Here is a 22,055-nt window from a genome sequence, read left to right as displayed (position 1 = left end):
TTATTTTGGGTGCCATGGACCGTGTCCATGTAACACATATAACTTAATTGGTAAGTATGGTATGTATTCTGACTGTTCCACTGACCAGCTACTCCACTCCTTGTCCTTAGGCCTTATTCCCTGAGACACAATATTGATATTAGAAAAGTTAATAACTCTACAATGGCTTCTATATGTTTAAGTGAAAGGAAGAGTCAGTTGATGCAGGAAACTTCATTGTTTTATTTTAAGAAATTGCTACAGACACCCCAGCCTTCAGCAACCACCACTCTGAGCAGTCAGCAGCCATCAGCATCAAGGCAAGCCCCCTCACCAGCAAAAACATCGCAATTCACTGTAAGCTCAGATGATGGCTAGCATTATTTAGCAATAAAGTATTTTGTAATTAAGTTCTGTACTTTTTTTAGACCTAATGCTCTTGCACACTTAGACTATAGTGTAGCATAGACATTATATATGCACTAGGAAACCAAAAAATTCATTGACTTGCTTCACTGTGATATCTGCTTTATTAAAGTGGCCTGGAACCAAACCTACAGTACCTCTGAGGTGTGCCCATATATGTAGATGAATATTTTTCATCAAATTTTGAAAGACTTAATTCATTATTTTTTTGAGTATTTTTTTTCTCCTCCTTCATCTCTCTTCCCTCTACTTGGTCCTATCTTTACATATATATGGTACACCTAATGAGAATCCACATATTTCTGGAATTGTCTATTTTTCTTCCTTCTTCTCTCTCTCTGTTTCTCTCTCTCCCTCTCTCTCTGTCCATCTGTCTCTCTCTCTTTTGTTCTTGCTCTTTTGGATTGCAGTATCTGTCAGTCTGTCCTATATTTGCTATTTTTTTTCTTCTGGCAGTTCAGATCTAGTGCTGGGCCCTACATTGGTCTCCAATTGCTACTGTAACAAATTACCACACATGAAGTGGCTTAGTGATAAGTTAACATTATTTTATCATTCAGAAGTCTAAAATGGGCCTACCTGGCAGGGGTCTTTATGGAAGTTCTAAGCAAGAATCCATGGCCTTGCTTACTCAGGTTGTAGAGGCTGTCGGTACTCCTTGGCTCATGGCCCCCTTCTGTCTTTAAAGCCAGCAATGTCTGGTCAGGTCTTTCTCACATCTCATTGCGCAGACTCTGCTTCCATCGTCACATTACCTTCTCTGACTCTGGATCTTCTGCCTCCCTGTTCCACATTGAAAGAAATCCTGTGATTACATTAAGCCACCTGGTTAATCTGGGAAAATCTCTCGAGGTGAGCTGATTAGCACCTTTCCATTTGCAACCTTGAATCCCCCGCACCATATATAGCATGACATACTCACAAGTTCTGGAGATTAGGACATGGACATCTTCGGGGGAGGGTGTATTTTGTGCCTATCCCAAACCCCTTGACTTATTTCCTAGGCCTGTCAAAACAAATTACCCTAAATTGGGTAGCTTCAAACAACAGAAAATTATTCTGTCCCAGTTCTCAGACCAAAGTCTGAAATCAAGGTGTCAGCAGGGCCACACCTTCTGAAGGCTCTCGGGAGAATCCTTCCTTGACTCTTTCAGCTCTAGAGGCTGCTAGTGGCCCTTGCCTGTGCTGACATCACTGCAGCCTGCCTCTGTCTTCACATGGCCCTCATTCCTGTGTCTCTCCTCTGTGTTCTCTTCCTCTTTTAAGGACATCAGTTTTGGACTTAGAACTCATCCAAAATTCTGGATGATTTTATCTTGAGATTCCTAACTAATTACATCTGCAAGGATGTCATTTCCATTTAAGGTCACCGTAGTAGGCAGCTTGGGTGGCCAAAACAAAATACTACAGACTGGGCTGGCTTAATCAGGAGGAATTTATTTTCTCAAAGTTCTGGAGGCTAGAAGTCCAAGATCAAGGTACCAGCCAACTCAGTTTATGGAGAGAGGTCTGTTCCTGGATTATAGATGGCCACCCTCCCCCAGTGTCCCCATATGGCAGAGAGCAAGCTCTGGTCTCTCTTCCTCTTCTTATAAGGACACTAATCCTACCAGATCAGGGTCCTTATTTGGCCTTAATTACTTTTGTAAAGGCTCCATCTCCACATACAGTCACACTGGGAATTAGGGCTTCAACATGTAAATTTGGGAAGGACACAGTGCAGCCCATGGCAGTCACATTTTGAGGTTCCAAGTAGACATGAGTTTGGGGGACACTCTTCAGTCCATTAACCCTCCTAGTGAATAATTAACTTCAATTAGTATACTTTTCAAGTATAGAATTTCCATTGGGTTCTTCTTTATAATTTCTGTTTATTATTATATCTTTGAAAAGATATTGTCATCATGCCTTTATTTCTTGAATCATGGTTTTTCAAATTCTTTGAACACATTTGTAATAGCTGATCTCAAGAATTTGTCTGCTAAGTGTGACATCTGGACCCTTGCACAGGCCATTTCTGTTATCTGCTTTTTTTTTTTTACCCCTGTGTATGGTTCATGTTTTCCTGTTTCTTTACATATCATAATTTTGCTGTTCTTGTTGAAAACTAGACTTCTAGATAATATATTGTAGCAATTCTGGATACCAGGGCTTGTTGTCATTGCTTGTTTGATTAGTGAATTAGTGATTGAGCTTGACTCTTTATTGAAATCGATCCCCCTGGCAGCATTAAGGCTCTGATATTGCTCATCAGAATGCAGTCTTGGGGTAGCACGTGGTCACCTGGGAATGACGGTGGTTTTAATAGGGCTCTTTGTCTCTATTCATCTCTCGGCCTCTGTTGGTATCATACCCAGCTCTTGGTGTGCACTACTGGCTGCTGCTAACTCTATTATTCTTGACAATACCCTCAGGCATATAGTGTTCTAAGGTATTATTTAATTAAATGTGGGCCCCATTGCAGGACTAGTTTTTGAGGTCCTTTCTGACCCAAAGAGAGCACTCGCTGTCTGTTTTCCTGTCTCACTGTAGTAAATTCTGGCCTACAGTTTACTTTTTGCTCTCGTGGAGCTACCAACCTCAACCTAATTGTTTGCCACCAAAATCACCATTGTTTTCAAGAGCCCCTTTGGCCTTGAACTTTTCCACACTGTTCCAAATAAAGCCAACTCCCTTGGGAAGAGCTTCAGCACCTGCTGTTCTAATGCCCTGCCTCTCCCTCTGGGCAGAGTGTCTGAGCCACTGCTCCAGAGCTGGAGAGTTCTCTCAAAGTGACACATCTGCTTTTTGAGCAGGGCACTAGGCAGTGGTGGAAGCCTCTGGTCTTCTCGGTTTGATTCTCTCACTGTAGAAATTCAGCCTTAGATGTGAGCTGGGATGAAGGTAACCTGAAATCCCTGTTGTCCATAGGGTTGCCACTGAATGCTTACGTCTGAAGATTGTGAATTAAATGGGCTTTGAGACCCTATTTTGGATTCAGAAGCTATACACTGACTATTTTTGTGTTCTGTAACCTATGAATCTTTCTTGAGGCAAGGGATAAGACTGAATAGGATAAAAATCCCATTAAGAAAAGGAGTGAAGAAAGAAAAAATAATACATTAAACGTATCCTATCACTACATGTATCTTTATAATATATGAAAATTTAGCATGGTTTCACACAGTAGATGTATTCCTGTAAACACAGTATGCAAATCAAACTTCTGCAAGCTCAGTATACCCACTCATATGCATTCACTTCTGTTGGTCATTTTGCAAAACAAAAATGTTTTATAAAAATTAATAATCACCCCTCTAGCAAGCTTTTAAGTACGATTTTACTATTTTTTATTTTATTTTACTTTATTTTATTTTACTTTTTATTTTATTTATTTTTTGAGAGCAAGAAAGAGAGAGTGCACAAGCAGGGTGGAGAGGGGCAGAGGAAGAGGGAGAAGGAGAATCTTAAGCAGGCTCCATGCTGGGTGGAGCTTGATCTCAGGACCCTGAGACAAAATCAAGAGTTGGACATTTAACCAACTGAGCCACCCAGGTGCCCTTACTATATATATTTTAAAGCAGGAAGTTGCTCTAGTATAAAGAGGGAAAGATTTTTGCATAAATAGAAGGCTCTGCCATCATTTGTAGATATGACAAATTTTACCCACCTCTGTAACATGCATTTAGTAGTATCTAGGGAATAAGTTAGTAAGATTTTTAACCTATAATCAAATGTTTGAGCTTCCCTATAGCGATCACAATTCTCAGAAACTTTGATTCTTCTCATAATAGGATCGTTTCTTCTTCCTGCCTGGCACTGATCCTTGGTCAGTACTCCTGCCACGCCTATCTCCTGTGTCCTGGTTATCAAACAATCTGGTACCCAGATGCTGAAATAGTGGGTGGTGTCAGTGCTTCCTGACTTCAGCTTGCCAGACGATGGCAGCAGAGTACCATGAAATGCTCACAGGTCTGGCGGCTAGGGAGTGGGCTTGTGTAGGAATTTGAATCTGGAGAGAGCTCTAGTCAAATGTGCTGAAGAGGACATCACTGTAGAAGGCGGCTCTTTGACCTTATAGATTTAAAATCCATAATAACATCTGGAAATTCTCCCATCGAATTAACTTTCAAAAAGGGCTTAAGAACCTAGCAATAGATAGCAAAATAGAAAAAATTTCTGACTTCGGATTAGTAGAAATTTCAGGTTGAATACTTCATGTTTCAGAGCCCGATGCAGAGTATCCGCGGTCCACTCTTTTCTAATAACCATTTCTTTCTTGAGCTAATTGAGTTTGCTCAGTCCCACCAATTTCTTCCTCCTACTATGCTAATTGAGAGTTCAGCAGACTCGAATGCTAATGAAAACTATGCCACTGATTCACTGTGGTTAAGGGAAGACATGCGACTTTTCGGGGTCTCAGTGTTGTCGTTATTGCCACACTGGACCGTTGTTGTCATCTCAATAGCCCTTTTCAATTCTGATGTTCAGTGATTTATAATCCCTCTTGCCTTTGATTACTTGCACTTTTCTAAGCTGAAACCACACCAGAGGTTCTCCACTTAAATTCATGATCTTGACATTTTCGAGAGGCAGCCGAGTGTGGTAGTGAAGAGCATGGATCCTGCATTGGTCACCTCTTAGCTGTGTGGCTTTAAGCAAATTATTCAAACTCTCATTGTGCTTCAGATTACCGTAAAATGCTGATAATAATATCACATATCTCAGAAGATTAAATGAGAATATTAGCACATAAAGGGTATACAGATTGAGCATATTAATATAAAAAGCATTAAGACCAATACCTGGAAAATAGTAAGTATATGTATGTTAATTATCATATTACCCGTGGGAACATAAACTCAAAAAGAATCTCATTATTTCTTTTCTCATCAATGAAATGCAGATGAAATAAGAATTGGCAGAGAAGTCCTAGTGGATTATACTTATTTTAACCCACTCCCTGATGTTTTGGGGTTCAGAGCAGGAAGACTAGCAGGGTTAGCCTTCAGATCAGGAGTAGTTGTCTTTCTGTTTTTCTGCTTATTATAGTTAGATAAATTATTGGGCAGGGACTTCTCCAGCCCTGTCTATACAGTTCTCTGTCTGCTATTGCACCACTGAAACCTCTCATGCCTCAGGTTGTAGAGTAGTGGTCCTCAACCAGGGCAAGGAGGAGCTTACAGGAATATCTGTATGCACTGGAGTGGCATACAGATGGGCAATAGGAAAATGGCCCTAGGGAAAGTAGGGTCCAGATTTCCCTAATCTCCACCCCCCTGAGCACTGTTGTAGCGTCCTCATTAAAGTGTTAATTTTTTCCCTGGAGTCACACCTAAAAGAGAGAGGAATTTCGAAAAGGAAATTGGAAAGAGAATGTGAAAGGAGTCAAGGACAGGAGGCAATGATAGGAATGGTTTGGGTCCACGGTCCAAATCTGAATTTACCCCATTTCACAGTTCTCCTTAGGTTTGTCCGTGGGTCACTTTTTTCATTAACATCCAAGACTAATTGACCCCTTTAAGACAGGTGTCATTCCAGCCACTGTTTCCCAAAGAGGAGAATTCTAAACCAAGAAAGTTGAGATAGAAATTCCCTAATGAATCTACCAGCTGGTCTCCCTGGCTTGGCTTCCCTGAGCAGCTCTGAAGTCCAGTCAGAGCTCTCCTCCTGTGCCAGCGGCCCTAGGTAGGAGAGAGAATTGAAAGGGTTCTTAGATGACTCTTCTCTAAAGCAGGGTCAGGGACCACATGTCCATTGAATTACAATAAAAAGAAAAGCAACTTGATAACTACAAAGACCATACACAAATATCTTGTATTCCTATATTCATGACAGTTGTTATTCGAGTCCTGTGGTTGACAGGCAGGGCTCCATTTTCTCCAGTCCTTGGTGTCCATCTCCACCTCATCTCTCGCCCTCTGTGTGTCTCATCCCAGTGATTATACTAGCTTCTGAGCTGTTTTCCCTGGATCTAGCCTCTTTTTATGCCAATCCATGCCATCATTCATGGCTATAATAATTTTCTTGAAAAAAACTTCTGATCATGAATGGATATATAAATTAAAAAATAAGCAGATGGATGAATGCTGTCCTTCCTTTTGCAAGACTAAGGCACTGGCTTGATCTGTTGTCCTGCTTCTTCTTCATCTCCTAGAGTAGTGGTTCTTATCCGGAATACATGATATCACTTTTTAAGGGTGTCACAAGTTTCTTGAAGGAGATAGGGTTAGAATTACTACTGTCCACATGGAAATCATATATGAGGCATGTCTTCATATGCAGTCCTGTCACATACGCCAAAGAGGAAAATGCTTTCCTGTAGCTTCCAAGGTTATCACTTCTTGAAGAAGAGAGACACATAATCAAAATATTGTCCTTTTTATGGGGACTTTTTTCTTTCAGTTATTCACAGATGTTAGATGCCATGTCCTTTTTGATGTCTAATGCTTTATCCAGAAACCTTTGAAATATCTATAGGGAGGTCGTAGGAAGCCATGACAAGATGTTAACAGGGTAGCTAGAGAGTAAGGCAAAAATCCATTCTGTTCTTTTCTCGCCTAAAATATGAAAAAAATACTTGCACGCTATAGATAGATAGCTATAGATAAATAAAAACACAACTAAATAAAATGATTAAACCACCTTAGAACGTAATCAGAGAAACTTCAGTTGCTTATTAACTGCCTTGAGAGAGAGAACTCTGGCTTCTGATTTTGATGGTATTCTTTGCTTTTTCCTCAGTTGTTGGAAGCAGCATAGAAACTGGGGGCAAAGGCAACAATAGATGTTGCATGTTCTTAACAGCCCTGTGTGCAACCTGCTGGAGAGAGCACTTTTAGACAGTTTACAAAGATCATTAGGATTATAGAATTAGAGTTGGAAGGGACCAAGAGAGGTCATGGGTCCAGTTCACCTTTAACCTTCAGGCAGTCCGCCCACGGCCAGAGGTACCCCAGCCCTCATGCAGGCTGCTCTTTCTGACCTGCACACGCACATACTTCCATAACTATGAAAGCTTCCAAGATGATACAGATCTTTAATGTGTTCTCAGAAGAGATTTTCTTAAGAATGACACAAGGGAAGATTCAAAGCTTTAGCAAAACTTTTGAGCGGTTCATACCTAGCATTTGCCTCACCTACTTATCCCCTCCCACCTGTTTCTTAATACCTGGCAAATGTTGGCTGCCGAGTTAGGCTTTGAGAAAGCAGAGACTTCCCGAAAGTTCCATTGTTCCTAAGCCAGTTTGGGCATATTGCCTTTTGCATTCCATAGCTCAGCTTCTATCACATGTACTCAGCGGCTAGCTTTTAAAGACTGACAGTTGACACACCGGTCGTCACTCAGAATTTTCTTCAAATGTTCTGTCCCTGAGCCACTTCCCCCAGGGCAACAGGTAACCAGGAAATAAGGAAACACCAGTCAACCTGAAAACCCCCATCAAGCCTCCATACGTAAGTGAGGGCATCTGAGGATTACAGGTAGGGAGCAGTCTTATTCCAAACCTGGCTGTTAGAACACCTGTGTGATGCAGTTACTGCTGATTTAAGTTGACAAATCACACATCCAAAGGAGGTCTCTCTTCTTCCAGAAGTGTGTTTTCACTCAATTGATATTTTCCATGGATTAGAATGGGTCAGAAAGCATTACATCAAAAGAAGAGGGAAACCAAAATGTATGTGTGGCTCTTTCTGCCAGCCGTTGTCTAAAACCTGGTGATATGTGGATTTAAAGGTTTGTTCCACATGAACAAAGAGGAGTCTTAGTACACAGATGATTCTTAAAGTGACACAGGAAGAAAAGGCCATGTTTCTTTTCTCCACTTGGGTGGGCAAGGAAGAACAACAGTGATGGCTACTCTTTGACTTTGTCCATCTCCTTGATAATTTCTTCTCAGGCAGTTCTGCATCTCTGATCACCCAGGAATCTCATTCAGGCAGGCCAATAACGCAGGGTCCTTGAGGAGTGAAAGAGAAGCATTTAACTTCCAAGTATCCTTTGGAATGATAATTTCTTATCACAATACTAAGTGCCAGTTCTTATCGACCAATAATGATGCCCTAGCCCAGGATTCCTAGGTTGAATCAAGGTTCTGAAATAAGAATGGCATGATTGAATACCAACATATGGGTGTAGGAAGAAGTAACGGCTCATGTGTCAGTTTCTTTTTCATCTCAGAGCAGCTTCATATTGCTATTTAATTTTTAAATTTCAAACATTCTTGCATTTATCTTCACAGTCACCCTTTGAAGTCCCAGTATTATCCCCATTTGGCAGATGAGAAAATTATTAGCCTTTGTGTTATTTCAGGTTTGGAAATTCACAAATGTTTTGAGACCTAGCCCATGCAAGCTCAAGATTCTTCAAAAGTTAAAATTAATAATAAAGGAATCCTTTGAAGGAAATAAATAAAGTAAAAGGCAGTATCCACTGAGAATAAATTGCAGCCTGAGTAGTATCTGCAGAAGGGGAGAAGGGGACTTGTATAATGATCCTTTCTTGGAGTCCAAAATGTGGCTGCAGACCCTGCCTATGGCAGGAAAGATCCCCGGATGCTACACTTGGGTGAGACAGAGGGGTGACGCCTTAGGAAGGTACAGCAGCAACTCGGTAGGTGCTTGTTGAAGCATCCCATGTGGTATTGAAATCCTTACAACCATGTTCCACCCACTAACTCTGCAGAAGGAAATGAAAGAGATTTCTGTTCCATCCTCTTAGAATTAGTCTGTGGCTAAGGATCTCTACCCTCTCCCTAGCCAGGGGCCTAGAAATGTCTTAGTCAGTAGGGATGGTTCAAGAATACCTCCCAGAAAGGTATGCCGACTCACTAAGATTGCTGTGTTCTTGCAGGGACAACAGTGGTGGTAAAGAAAAACAGCATGAAGGAACTCTCTGATTCTACAGTGCATGACTGTATGCTGGGACAGACAAGACCGATGAGCAGTATGAGCTTCACCACCAGGTAAGAACCTCAGAGAACCCTGGTTCCCTGTGGGTTTCTGAGGATCACTGGGCAATTAAAAATGTGACATAAACAAGAATGTTAGCTTTCCAGCCTTTATAGTGACCAGTGGAATTTATCCTCACCGACATGAATTCATCTCCGCTTCTCCCAATGTCAGTAAGCTAAACAAACAGACCTCCTTGCAACACGGATCAAAATACTTTATACCGGTGATAAGCAAAGGTCATATACCCAGTTTTCTCTCAGATCAGCTTTCAGGCACTCTACACATGTGGATTGAGGTGAAATTTCAGTTATTCCCAATTTCTATTATTAATCCATCCCCTATTTCTAACAAACTGATGATGAGATTGCTTTTGTTTTTCAATCTGCAGAACAGGGTCAACAAATGCCTCCTCCCTCTCTTTTCCCTGCAGTACGTTAAATTCTTGATTAACCAGAATGTGGAGTTAGAGGTGAAGGGTGATTTGTTCAGTTGATTTTAAATAGAGGGTCAACCTAAAAGTTCCGTCACTTCAGAGTTTATTTTGCATAGCTTTGTAATATGTTACCAGCATTTTAGTTTAGTGCCTATACTGTGCCGGGAAAATTTTTAATGGTTGTGATTATCTACAGGTAAATACTGTATTACCAGCAGAGTGTGGTCATCGTGCACTGACATTACATAATGTGCGTGTGGGCTAAGGTTAGCATTAAGTTCAAATGCTGACTCTAAACTGTGTGATCTTGGGCAAGTTGCTTTACTTCTAGGTGTCTCAGTTTTGCTATATGAAATGAGTATAATAGTCGTGAATACTTTGGAGGTTTTTTGTAATGACTGAATAAGATTAGGTATTTAAAGTGCTTTGTTTGATTCTTGGTCAACAGTAAGTCCTCATTAGATGTTCCTTATTATAATTAGTAGTAAGTGCAGAGCCTTCAAGGAGGTAGATTTTTAAATAAATCCTTAATCTTTTTTTTTAATAACTCCCCTCTTTTAATATGTGAAGAATCATGCTTCTGTTTAATTGGGGGTTCTTTAGAGATGGGCCTGGTTAACAGAGGTTTTATTGTACCACTCCTGTGGGTGAGGCTGGCATCAATTCTGAGCCACCAGAGGTGCTAACTCTTCATGAATGCACTTTGCAAGAGGAATATAAAAGTCCTAGGAATTATAGCTTCTGCCCTTCTTTGCCTTTTATTCCAACATTTTATCAAACCAAGACAATCTGTGGGAAAGGATTAAGAACTGTGTGGAGGAAAGTGCTATGGTATTGCAGGAATTCACATTTTGTCTTACTCTTAATGACAACAAAACAGCTACTCACTATAATTGGGATTTTTTTGGCACTTTTTTTTTCCTTTTAAAATAAATAGGTATTTATTGAGTATCTCCATGTGCTAAGTAGGCACTGTGCTTGATGCATTTGTAGATATAGAAATGATGTTTCAACCCCCATGCAATCTAGTTGGGTAAAAAAAATGAATTCCTATAAAGTAAATCAGAAGCCAAATAAAGCAGCACTCCTTCCTGTGCTACATCGGTGATTCTGGCAGGAGGTCAGAGGAAGAAGAGGTCAATGAGGGATGGATAGATTGTTTCAGAAAGTTTCCTGTGGCAGGTAGGATTAAAGGTAGGAGAGAGTGGGCATCTCAACTCCTTTGAAGGCTACGACACGGGCAAGGCATGGGGGAAACCTGGAGCCTTCCATGTACCAGCTAGTCTGACTAGAGGTGAGAATGTGCGCTCGAGTGTTGTGAAACATAACATGTCAAATTTCTCAAGAATACATTCTTGGGGGGCACCTGGGTGGCACAGCGGTTAAGCGTCTGCCTTCGGCTCAGGGCGTGATCCCGGCGTTATGGGATCGAGCCCCACATCAGGCTCCTCCGCTATGAGCCTGCTTCTTCCTCTCCCACTCCCCCTGCTTGTGTTCCCTCTCTCGCTGGCTGTCTCTATCTCTGTCGAATAAATAAATAAAATCTTAAAAAAAAAAAAAAGAATACATTCTTGGCTCTTGGTATTGTCCATGTGTGTATTTGTGTATACTGTGTTTATGTTAATGCACGATTGTTACAAAAGCATAATTCACATTTAAAAATTGTTTTTGAGAATATAAAGACCACATGTAGGATAACACATGAAGCGCTCCAACCACGCTTATGCTTTCATTTATTCTTTCCCACATCTTCTCTGGGATAATAGAGGATCGGCAAGTAATGGATACCAAAAGCCACAGAAAATATTTAAATGTAAAAGTCGCCATTCAGTTTCACAGACTTTTCCCTGCTATTCTTTAGCAGAGCTGTAACAATGAAATAACGTATTGGTATGTTTCCTATTGTCTTTAATCCCCCCACTACGTTCAATAAGGAAATGGTCCAAAACAGGTGTGTAAAAGGAGGATTGATCTGGACGGCATGGTCCATCCACCGACTGGGCCTGTCAGCCCTGTGTCTGGCTAGGGGATTCCTGAATATGCTTTAAAAGCCCATAAGTAAGGTCAGAGATCATGAAAATTAGCCATTCAGATCATCTTTAAAGATGATGCTGAAGTTATCTGTACCTTTTAATTGAAAAGCAAGATATGTTCACTTGAGCTACAGATTTTTAAAAGACCAATTAGAGTCATACTACTAGTTAGACAGTGTTATACACTTGTGTATATATAAGTGCCATTTGTGGGTACATTTCTGTGATATTTCATCAGTGGAGTTGGTTAGCTCAGTTGATTTAAGTACAGTGTTAATGGGATCAATGACATCCTACTCCCACTTCGTGCTGTAGAATAGGGTGTGTTTTTGTTTTGTTTTATTTTTGGTTTTGTTTGTTTTGTTTTTGCTTTTTGTTTTTTTGCAGGGCAAAGGTAACTCCAGTTAGCAAATTGACAAACCTATGTCCTGAGTAACAACGAGTGGTAAAATAAACCCGATGGCTTAATAGAGACAAGTAGGTACTATCCGGGGAAAACATGTAAAATGTGTGGTGTGTGCTATTTGTGATCCATTTTTGATGTGTTAGTAGTATTACGTTCACATACCCAAAACAGCATAATGTTATTTATAGTTTTGCTGACAAGGGCTTGGTGCTTTTAAAGATGTAATCTTCAGGCCACCAGTGGGTTTTCCAGTAAGTTCAGAAACTACTATCTTCTGTTCTTAGTACTTGAAGCAATACAGACAGCCCTAACTTATACAAAAGTTATAGTCCAATATTTCTTTGCATCCCTGGGGGTCTTTCTCTTCACATAGAATAAGCAATGTTATAAATAGCGGTTAGGGTCTCAGACTAACACACAAAAGTCTATTTAATAGATGGTAGTTAAATGTGTATTTGTCAAATAAATAAACAAACACTAGCTCTATTCACTTGAGTTCTGGGTCCTTAAGTCAAGAGATCATGTAATAGGAGAGAGTAAAGATTAATATTTCCTCTTCCTTTCCATGGTGATCCAGTTAGACTTATGAAAAACTTTATGATAAATAAAAATGCATTTCTTTTTTGTCATGAAATATTTATTTCTAAAAACAAAACAGAATTTAAAGAAATTATAAATTACAAATCATTTGCAACCCAAACCAACAGAATTTCATAATGATCATAAATATAAGTTACTAACATGATGTCTAAAGTCTTGTAGGCATTGGAAGAGATCCCAGCAGTACTTGGGGCTCATTCTTCAATTTTCTTTTCTTTTTTAATAATAATTTTTTTATTATGTTATGTTAGTCACCATACAGTATATCCTTAGTTTTCAAAGTAATGTTCCATGATTCATTATTTGTGTATAACACCCAGTGCACCATGCAATATGTGCCCTCCTTAATACCCATCACCGACCTATCCCAATCCCCCAACCCCTCCCCTCTGAAGTCCTCAGTTTGTTTCCCAGAGTCCATAGTTGAAAAATGCATTTCAACTGCTCCTGGACCCCCTCTGCCCTCATTTCCAATTTCTTTATTATGGCCACCCTACTTTGGGTGACCTTGAAAGTGTTCTGCCCATTTTACCATTCTACAGTTATTTACTTCTTCAGTAAAACTGATTTTAATTAGATATTACAAAGAAAAGATTTAGATACAACTAGTTCATTTTATGTTGTGAGTGGCTGGTAACACAATGACCACACTAAGCCATTCAGTATTTTTAAAACGTAGGTGTTTGTTAGCTCAAGTACATACTGATAGGTATCTAATCGAGCGAAGAAGAGGAGGCAGAAATTTCCAAGCAGTTTATGATAGATCTCGGTCAGGAGAAGAAACCATTTCCAACAGAAAGATTTGTCTTCTTTGGGCCTATCAGCCCTTCTCTAGAAATCCTCCCCCTGGATCTGTTTAATTCAATTGTTACAGATGATGTTGAAATCGAAATCCTGTAACTTCTTGCATAAAATCCCTTCCCACTATAGCTTTGCGAAACCTATGACGAAGATCATGTGTAAATATGATATCAACTTCATCTTCATACTCTCCATGTTCTTTTAGAAACACCAAAGGCAGAGAATGCCATTTTTTTCTCTCTTTCTTCATGTCCAAGCCAGCCTTAGCACCTTAAAGGTGAAGTGTCCCACAGATACCAGTCACGAGCATTGTCCCTATAGCAGGCTTGAACCCTGGATCACCATCCTCTTTAGCCTTTATGCTTCAGTTTCCTCTTCTGCAAAATAGAGATAGTATTAGAACCTAAATAATTGAAACATTTGTGGATAGTATTAGAACCTAAATAATCGAGATAAAACAGATGAAGTTCTTGCGTAGAGCCTAATCACAGTCAAAATGGAGCAAGTGCAAAGGGGTCCCTGCTGTTGTCGTTCTGCTCCCCCATCCTCCTCTGTTACTATTTCCCTGGCTTTTAGATTTTCATGCTTTTGCAACCAATGTCTTTCATATTCAGAGGGAGAGGATCTGAAGTTTCAGACCTTCCAAGATTCCATTCACTGTCTACCACCCACCTTCCACAGACCATCAGCTCAATGGAGCATATCATCAGGGTTTTCAGTGAAGATCTGTGATACAGAACCTCCCACTGGTGCAGTCACTCCACCATGTCCAAATCTTCCTATAGTTTGCTGTGCCCCTTCAGCAACACTCTTTTCCATGGCAATTCCAGCTCTCTCTTGGGCTGTTTCTCAGTGTCTCCAGCACAGCTGATTGCATGGTGATCTTCAGTTTCTGAACAAATTATAGTCCATCCAGAAGGACTGCCCTTATATCCTCTTCCAGGCCAGAAGCTTGTTAGTATCGGAGGCACACCATCCATAAGGACATGGGGAAATCCATCTAACTGGGAGAAATTCTTTCTCTTCTGGCACACCCACGCCCAGCCCTATATAATTTATTCTCAGGGATGACTCCTAAGACATCTGCCCCTATGATTGCTCACTTTCAGATACTATGCACCCTCAACCCCCCTCACCCCCCCCCCCCACACAGCTGGGAAAGAAAGCTGGACCTTCCTTTCTTTTTATTCTCAGTTCTACACACCGTATTGAATGCTGAGCCCCAGATGATCCAAGCAAGAGAAACACCATCTTTTAGCCTCAGTGATGTCTGAACTCCTACTGAGGACTGGTTTTCAGGTCCTTCCAGGGTCAGAATATTGGGCATAAATCACCGCACATGGGTTTCCTCTTACATCCTGTCAGAGCTTTCTACAGAAACTGAGCTTATAACATTGTCTGAATGGGTACTTTTCTTCCTGTCTTTCATAGTAAGCTTTTAAAATGACTTTCCCTCTGGACAAGCATAGATTTTTTTATTTGAACAAAATATAGTCCATAACTAATAAATCAAAAGTGTTTTTGTGATTCTTTTGTTCATATGTGCATATTGCGTTTGCCGTCACTGTAGGATTTCAAGTCATGTTCTAGAAACCCACATGTCCTTTTTTTTTTTAAGATTTTATTTATTTATTCGACAGAGATAGAGACAGCCAACAAGAGAGGGAACACAAGCAGGGGGAGTGGGAGAGGAAGAAGCAGGCTCATAGCGGAGGAGCCTGATGTGGGGCTCGATCCCAGAACTCCGGGATCACGCCCTGAGCCGAAGGCAGACGCTTAACCACTGTGCCACCCAGGCGCCCCTAGAAACCCACATGTCCTTAATACTGTACCGCCAGCATTTGATCTTCCAGCGTTACCTTTCTCTGAGAGTCCAGATAGCACTTATGTTTTCAGTCTTGGAGATTCCAGAACCTCTAAAGATGTCCTCCTCATAGCAACTGATAGAATTTGAATATGTAGGAATCTCTACCAGGGAGGTGGGTTGGTCATAAAGTGTAATAAACATCTTCATCAAGTCTTAATACAAAGTCCAAAGAAAACAGTAATATGAATGTATCATGTACAGATAGGTATGGGGGTAGGGATAAAGATAGACATACATGTACAAAGGTAGAAATGATATTTTTAAGCACACTGAGCCTGAGTTCCAAAAACAGATGAAAGAGTTAGGGTGGTAGCAAGTAGAAGAATAAGAATTTGTTAAGAACTAGTTCTTGTCTTTTACCTAGAGACAAAAATTGGATTTCTGAGAAGCAAAGTGACACAACACTAGCAAAGTACTACATATAGAGGAATAATTCATCAGGTATTTATTAGATAAATGAATTATTTAGATTAACAAATAATATTTTATTATTATTACTTAAAAATAGAAGACAAAATAGCTTCAGGCTTCATAAGAATGTCAGAGGAGTTCCAGGGAAAATTCAACATATTCCTTCCATCACTCCTGTCTTCTTTGCCCTGTCTGTTTGATTGGCTCAGAAGGCTATAATAAAGAAGGGACAAAGGCCTTTTTTAACTTCTTTGTTACGCTGTGGACAGGTCTTAAGAAAAATGAAGTCAAATTCTCCTAGGACTTATGGGTATGGAAATTTCCATTGATTTAGCTGGTTGGGAAGATGAGGAAGCAGCTCTCCTAATATGGAAATAAAAATTACAGTGGGACAACTGATCATTTACTGAGTGCATACATTTATTTGCATTAAGTAGTTAGTTTTTGCATGTTTTCATTTTTGTCATTTATAATCTCTTAAAAGGCAGGAATGAGGCCTTGTTTGTTTAAGGTCATATATAAAAGGCCAACTCAGTAAGACAAGGTGAAGATTATGGGAAACTTAGTCACTGTTTCTGTGTAAAACTCTATTCAAGGACTAGGCCATGACTTACATAGTTTCTAGGAAAAATTGTCACACTTTTCGTTCTGTTTTGTTTGCTCTCTGTTTGACACCCACCATCACCCTTCTCCAGGACTCATACTTTCCAGCTACTTACTATCTCCATCAACATCTGAATCATCATTTACAAAAACAGAAGTTTAAAATATTAGCCCTTCCAAGGGTAGCTTTTCTCTTATCAGGGAACAAGGGTTTCAGCTAAGGAAATCCCCCTAACTACGGGCTTTCAGGCATCAGAATGGGAGGTATGTTTTTAGGGGACATTCAATGAGGGCCTTTCGGGTACATCTAAAATCACAAATCAAAGCCTATTGTGTGGTATGGCATTTTAGTTTTTAGGTTGCAAGAGTGATAAAGTAGGAGGCTGCTACTTTAGTCCCATAGGTAAAGCGGACGCACTGGAAGTGAACTGTCGGGAATAAGATCTCAGCTCTGTGACTCCCATGCTATGTGACCGTGAGCAAGGCACTTACTGAACTGTGGCTCCGAGCCCTCTTCTGTAACACGAGCGGCGCCGATCTCCGGAGGCTGATGAGAAGACTAAGTGTAAGACTCTTGGCCAAGTTCCTAGCAAACAGTAAACATTCAATACATGTTGGCAATTATCATGACACAGGAGGCACGACTGTCCCACAGATAATTGAACCCCCGGTGTGGAGATTCACCTCAAAGCAGCTAAAATTGTATTAGTGCTCTCCATCTTTGTTACCACCAATAGTATGAGTAGGAAAGACAGAGGCCTTAGAGAGAAATGTCATTTCAATTTAAATCTGAGGGGTGGCAAAGCAGCCACAGTACTCACCTTCAGTAATAGGAGAGGGAGACCCAGTTCCTTTCTCCCCGTGAGGCAATATGGTCTCTGTCTGGTAGGAACAACTGCCTTTTTAGCTGTTTCCCCACGGATGTAAGAATATCAGAATTCAGCCTGTGTTAGTCCCATGCTAGGCTCCTAAAGACCATGATGGCTTTGATAATGAAAGTCAAGGACAGGACCATAATTGTCGTCAACTCAGCATCAAATATCAAGGATGTTCACCTAATACCTTTTTGGCTTTCATGCAACTATTTATAACTTTTCATCCAAACTTGCCAAGAACAGCTTCATTCTGAGTCTCTAACAGTCCCCACATAATTGGGAAATCCTACTTGTCAAGAGAGGATTGAGAAAAGGCATTTATAACAAACTCCTCTCCTCTCCAGTCCAGGACTCACCTCCCTTTGTCTCCCCGCATCCTGTTCTGTTCAGCTGCTGGACGAAGGCAAACCCGGGCAGGCAAAACCCTGGGGTTGCCAGGTAACTCCACACCCCCACAGCTGTCTTCACACATGCGCAGCTACGAGGACGATAAAATATTGTTCATTCCTCCTACCCCACAACCAATTAGGTCAGCTGTAAATATTGGAATTGCTTGGTAAACATGCTGGAAGATTGTGCTGACTTGTTAATATAAGTGAAAATGTAATTAGATTTATAACACTTTTTTTTTCCAAACCATAATTTACAACAACAACAACAGAAGAAAAAAAATTCCCCTGCAACCTGCTGAAATACCATTATTAAAATGCATATGAAAAGTCAATTATGCCAGAGGGAGGTATTTAAGAGAAGTGAGTTTCCATACCCTGGGATTACACCGTGGGGATTACATATTTCTTATTTATTTTTTTTTCCCTGAGATCTTTGCTGCTGCCAAATGAAAAGGAACAGATATTTTACTTATTTCACTCTGAAATATTGCTGCAGATAGTGCTAAAAAGTAAACTAAATAAACTGGCTCCTTGAAAACCTACTCTGTTCTCCCCAAAGGCCCAAGACAAGCTGAGTAGTCACTGTTCTTTTTTTTATTTACAAGCCCACCTGTCTTGAAACAATAGTCATGTTCCTTAAAACATGTGGAAATCAAGTTTTGTTTTGTTTTTTTTCTCAGTGTTACTCTGGTTTATGCTCTAAATGAGTGGATCATTAATATATGTACTTCTATGGAGAGCCCTTACGTAAAGACAAGAAACAACACCTTATTTTTGTTTTTTAAAACCCAGAGTTTCCTCTACTCCCAGGGTCATATTGGGAAGACAGCTGAACCCCTAGACGAGATGGTATTGGCGCCACCACTTGCCCTTGCTAGGCGGAAATTTCTCCGCTGCAGGACCCTCTGTCCCTCAGGCGAGGCTCACCCCTCTTCTGGAGGCTGCGGTTCTAATCCCAGTTCCGGTTTTAACCCAGACAGGTTGCTGCCTCTCCGCTTTCTGGTTTTCTCATAATGAAATGGAGGTATTATTATATCTCATCTGTGTTTAAGGTACCAGTGGGGAAAAGCTAGTTAAAAAAAAATCATAAAGCAATTTGTAAGTGTGAGAGAAGTTGCCATTTCCAGTCTCAACCTTCCAGTAAAATGTTCAGTTTAGAAAATGGAAGAAATTTTTAATACATCTTTTTTAGAGTTGCTAGTGCATACATTGTGGATAAATTACTCTTTGGGGGAAGATTCTGGTGTTGCTATGTAAGAATCAATCAATAAAGTAAATCACATATATCTGTGGATATCTATATGATTTACTTTATACATTTATACTTCAGCTACACCTATATATACACGCATTACGTATATACATGTTTACAGGAAGATCTAGAGGAGACTGAAGTGGGAGTAGCAAACTTTATAGACTTTGATTCCAAGTAGCGTCTTACTCCATTGGCACGGCTTAGTAACTGAGAACAATGTAAATGGTCTTCCAACATGAAAATGTTCACAATCTTTTATTGCTTGACTGATGCGATTATTAGGATTAAGACCTTTGTATTTGCATTGTATCACAAGTAAGAACACGTTAATATTTCTGGTTCTTAAAATAATATTTTATGGAAAACATTTTCATACTGATCAGCTAGATTTGCTTCCACTGAAGTATTCTGTTAGATTTTACAGTCAGCCAAACCTCGTGCCTTGCTTTACACTGCTTGGGGGTAGATCTGAATATTCTTGAGCCTTTCTAAATGTCCCTCGTTTCAGTTTTTGCTCACCATGTAGGTATTCAACTGCCAGGATCGTGGGTAATATGTTTCCTTTTTTCTTGCTTTATTTGTGTTTTAATCCTTGAGAAATCCTCTTTGTGGATCAACACCAGAAACCAGTTTTAAGAGACTTAGAGATGGCTCAGAGGGAGAAGATAACTGGGAAGGAGTTGTAGGGCCAGGTCAAGTATCTGCTTGGCCTATGAGCTCAGTCTTCCAGGAACAGTTCTAGGCACCCACACCCCACCCCAAGTAATTGATTTCCATCTGCATCCCTTAAGCTCACCCAGGCACAAGGTCTGAGGTAGGGGAAAAAAAAAAATCAGTGAAACCAGTGGTGTAAGGCTCTGACCTCTTTATATGGATTCTTTTTTGTTTGTTTGTTTACAGTTAATTTGTAGGGGGGAAGGTGAACATATTAAAGAATAAAACAGGCGGAAACCATCCTGGGTGAGTTTACACTCATCTGTTTTTCAAAGGCACAGGCCTATGTCAGGTGACTGACTCTAAATCTTAAAGGTTATTTGGGACCAGGAAGAAGAACACAGGAGAACCATGTTTTTACAGTCTGCATAAGCAGATTATCTCTGCCAACTCTGATTATATTCCTTCATTCAGAGGGACTTTCTTGGTCTACCTGCCCACTCGGAATCTTTTTCTTTCTTCAGGGCAGTGGGAGTAAAGGAATACCATTGTAACCCATCAGTTTCTCACTCTTTAGCCAGATACTCTCAGCTCCACCTCCAGGTCTGTGCAGCTGCCTCCAGTTCTTTCTCCTTCCCTTACTCCTTCTTTACTCTCCCTTGTCTTATTGTTTCAGCCAACGGATCTCATGATAGATAGTATTTTTCCAAGCCGGGAACTAATAGAAGAGTAGAGAAGGGATAACACAGTAATTCGCAGGAGTGTGCCTGTGTATGTGGGCACAGAATAAAATTTTCAAGGAATGGGAGGCCTCTTTTCTTAAAAAAAAAAAAATTTTGTTTATTTGACAGAGAGAGAACAAGCAGGGGGAGCAGGAGAGGGAGAAGCAGGCTCCCCGTTGAGCGGGGAGACCGATGTGGGGCTCTATTCCAGGACCCTGGGATTATGACCTAAGCCGAAGGCAGACACTTAATGACTAAGCCACCCAGGCACCCATGGAGGCCTCTTCAAACTGTATCCCAACCCCTGATCCTAATACAACCCCTGGCTTGTTTTCACACCGAGAATCAAAATGTACCAGGTGAGATGTCATTGACGGGAGCACTAAAGTTGAAAAGAAGTGAGAAGAAATGGAGAAGTAAAAAAAGTAATGATTCTGGAACCAATTTCGCTATACCAAATGTGCAAAAAATTCTAAAATTAATACTTTCCCCAAGTGCCTGATTTCTAACCTGCCTCTATTCACTGTATTCAGAAACAAACTCTAAAGTAGGTAAAGACAAAGGCAAAATAAACAATAAAACCAACGGTGAACCCAGCCAGATCTATTGGCAGCCAACACCTGGGCTAGTGGTCCTGGTGAGAGGTAAGAGAAGCAAGTGAAGAAGTTGTGAGATAGGTTTCTCTCCTGGATTCAATCATTTGCCCCATTTTCTCTGTTTTACTCCTTAAAATATCTTGAATCTCTCTACCCTTTCCATCTCCAATTCTAATCCCAATCCAAGCCACCATCTTCTTTCTTCTTGGACCACTGGTGCAATTGTGATAGACCCAGTCTCCTCACATCTCCTCTTATCCCCCATTATCTCTCCTTCTTTACACTTAGAATGAGGTATGAAAAATGAAAATGTGACAGTATTGTTTCCCTTCAGCAGTTTGTCAGTACCTTTAAGGATGAGATCAGAATCCTTAACAGTGCCCTTCATCATGTGGTCCCTGCCTCTCAGAAAACTCCTCGGGGCTCAAACACGATTATATTTTCTCATTTTTCCAAATATGCACCATACTTCTTTTCCTGGCATGGGCCTCTGTGTATTCCTAGAGTGTGCTTCCCTTCCCATACTTGTCTAATAAAATCTCACTCTGTTCCAAGGATACTCCAAAATTCAACTCAAAATACCCTGGATTACCAAGACACAAAGGGCTTTGTATTTGATTCATATCCAATAAAAATCTGGCTTCTCATTATAAGGAATGAACTCCTTTCAAACAAAAATGTGTCTCTCATGTCTTTTATAAAGCTGATATATCAATGAAATATAAACATTGTAATGAATGTCCAATCACTTGCACATGATAGAAACTCTTTTAAACTAAAAAAAAAAAAAGAAAAAAAAAGAAATTCCTAATAAGGAATCACAGAACAGTAAAACTACAAGGGAGAAAGTGCTACCTGTCTTCTGGTGAGATGGGAACCAAAACGTGGGAATCTCTGGGCCCTGAGGCAGTGCTCTCCAGCTGCACCCCCACTGGGTCATGGGCGTCATCCTCTGCACAGAAGCTCTCTGTAACTCTGTTCTGCAGAATCTGGCTACGCCTGTCCTCAAGGCACATCCCAGCTCCAGTACCATAAACCACGTGACGAGATTCCCAGTATCCCCGTTTCTCA

The 22,055-nt window shown here is 40.5% G+C and overlaps 1 protein-coding gene across 1 annotated transcript in view; it reads left to right on the top strand.

Moving 5' to 3' along the window:
- KCNU1 (potassium calcium-activated channel subfamily U member 1) overlaps positions 1–22,055 on the top strand; it is a 149,704-nt gene that overhangs the window by 72,292 nt on the left and 55,357 nt on the right. The window contains 2 exon segments of the mRNA XM_057303372.1: positions 9,856–9,870; positions 16,376–16,391. Coding sequence (XP_057159355.1) covers positions 9,856–9,870; positions 16,376–16,391 — 31 coding nt within the window.

Source organism: Ursus arctos, unplaced genomic scaffold, assembly GCF_023065955.2.
Source record: "Ursus arctos isolate Adak ecotype North America unplaced genomic scaffold, UrsArc2.0 scaffold_27, whole genome shotgun sequence".
In the NCBI taxonomy this organism is placed as follows: domain Eukaryota; kingdom Metazoa; phylum Chordata; class Mammalia; order Carnivora; family Ursidae; genus Ursus; species Ursus arctos.
This window is presented reverse-complemented; position numbering and strand designations above follow the sequence as displayed.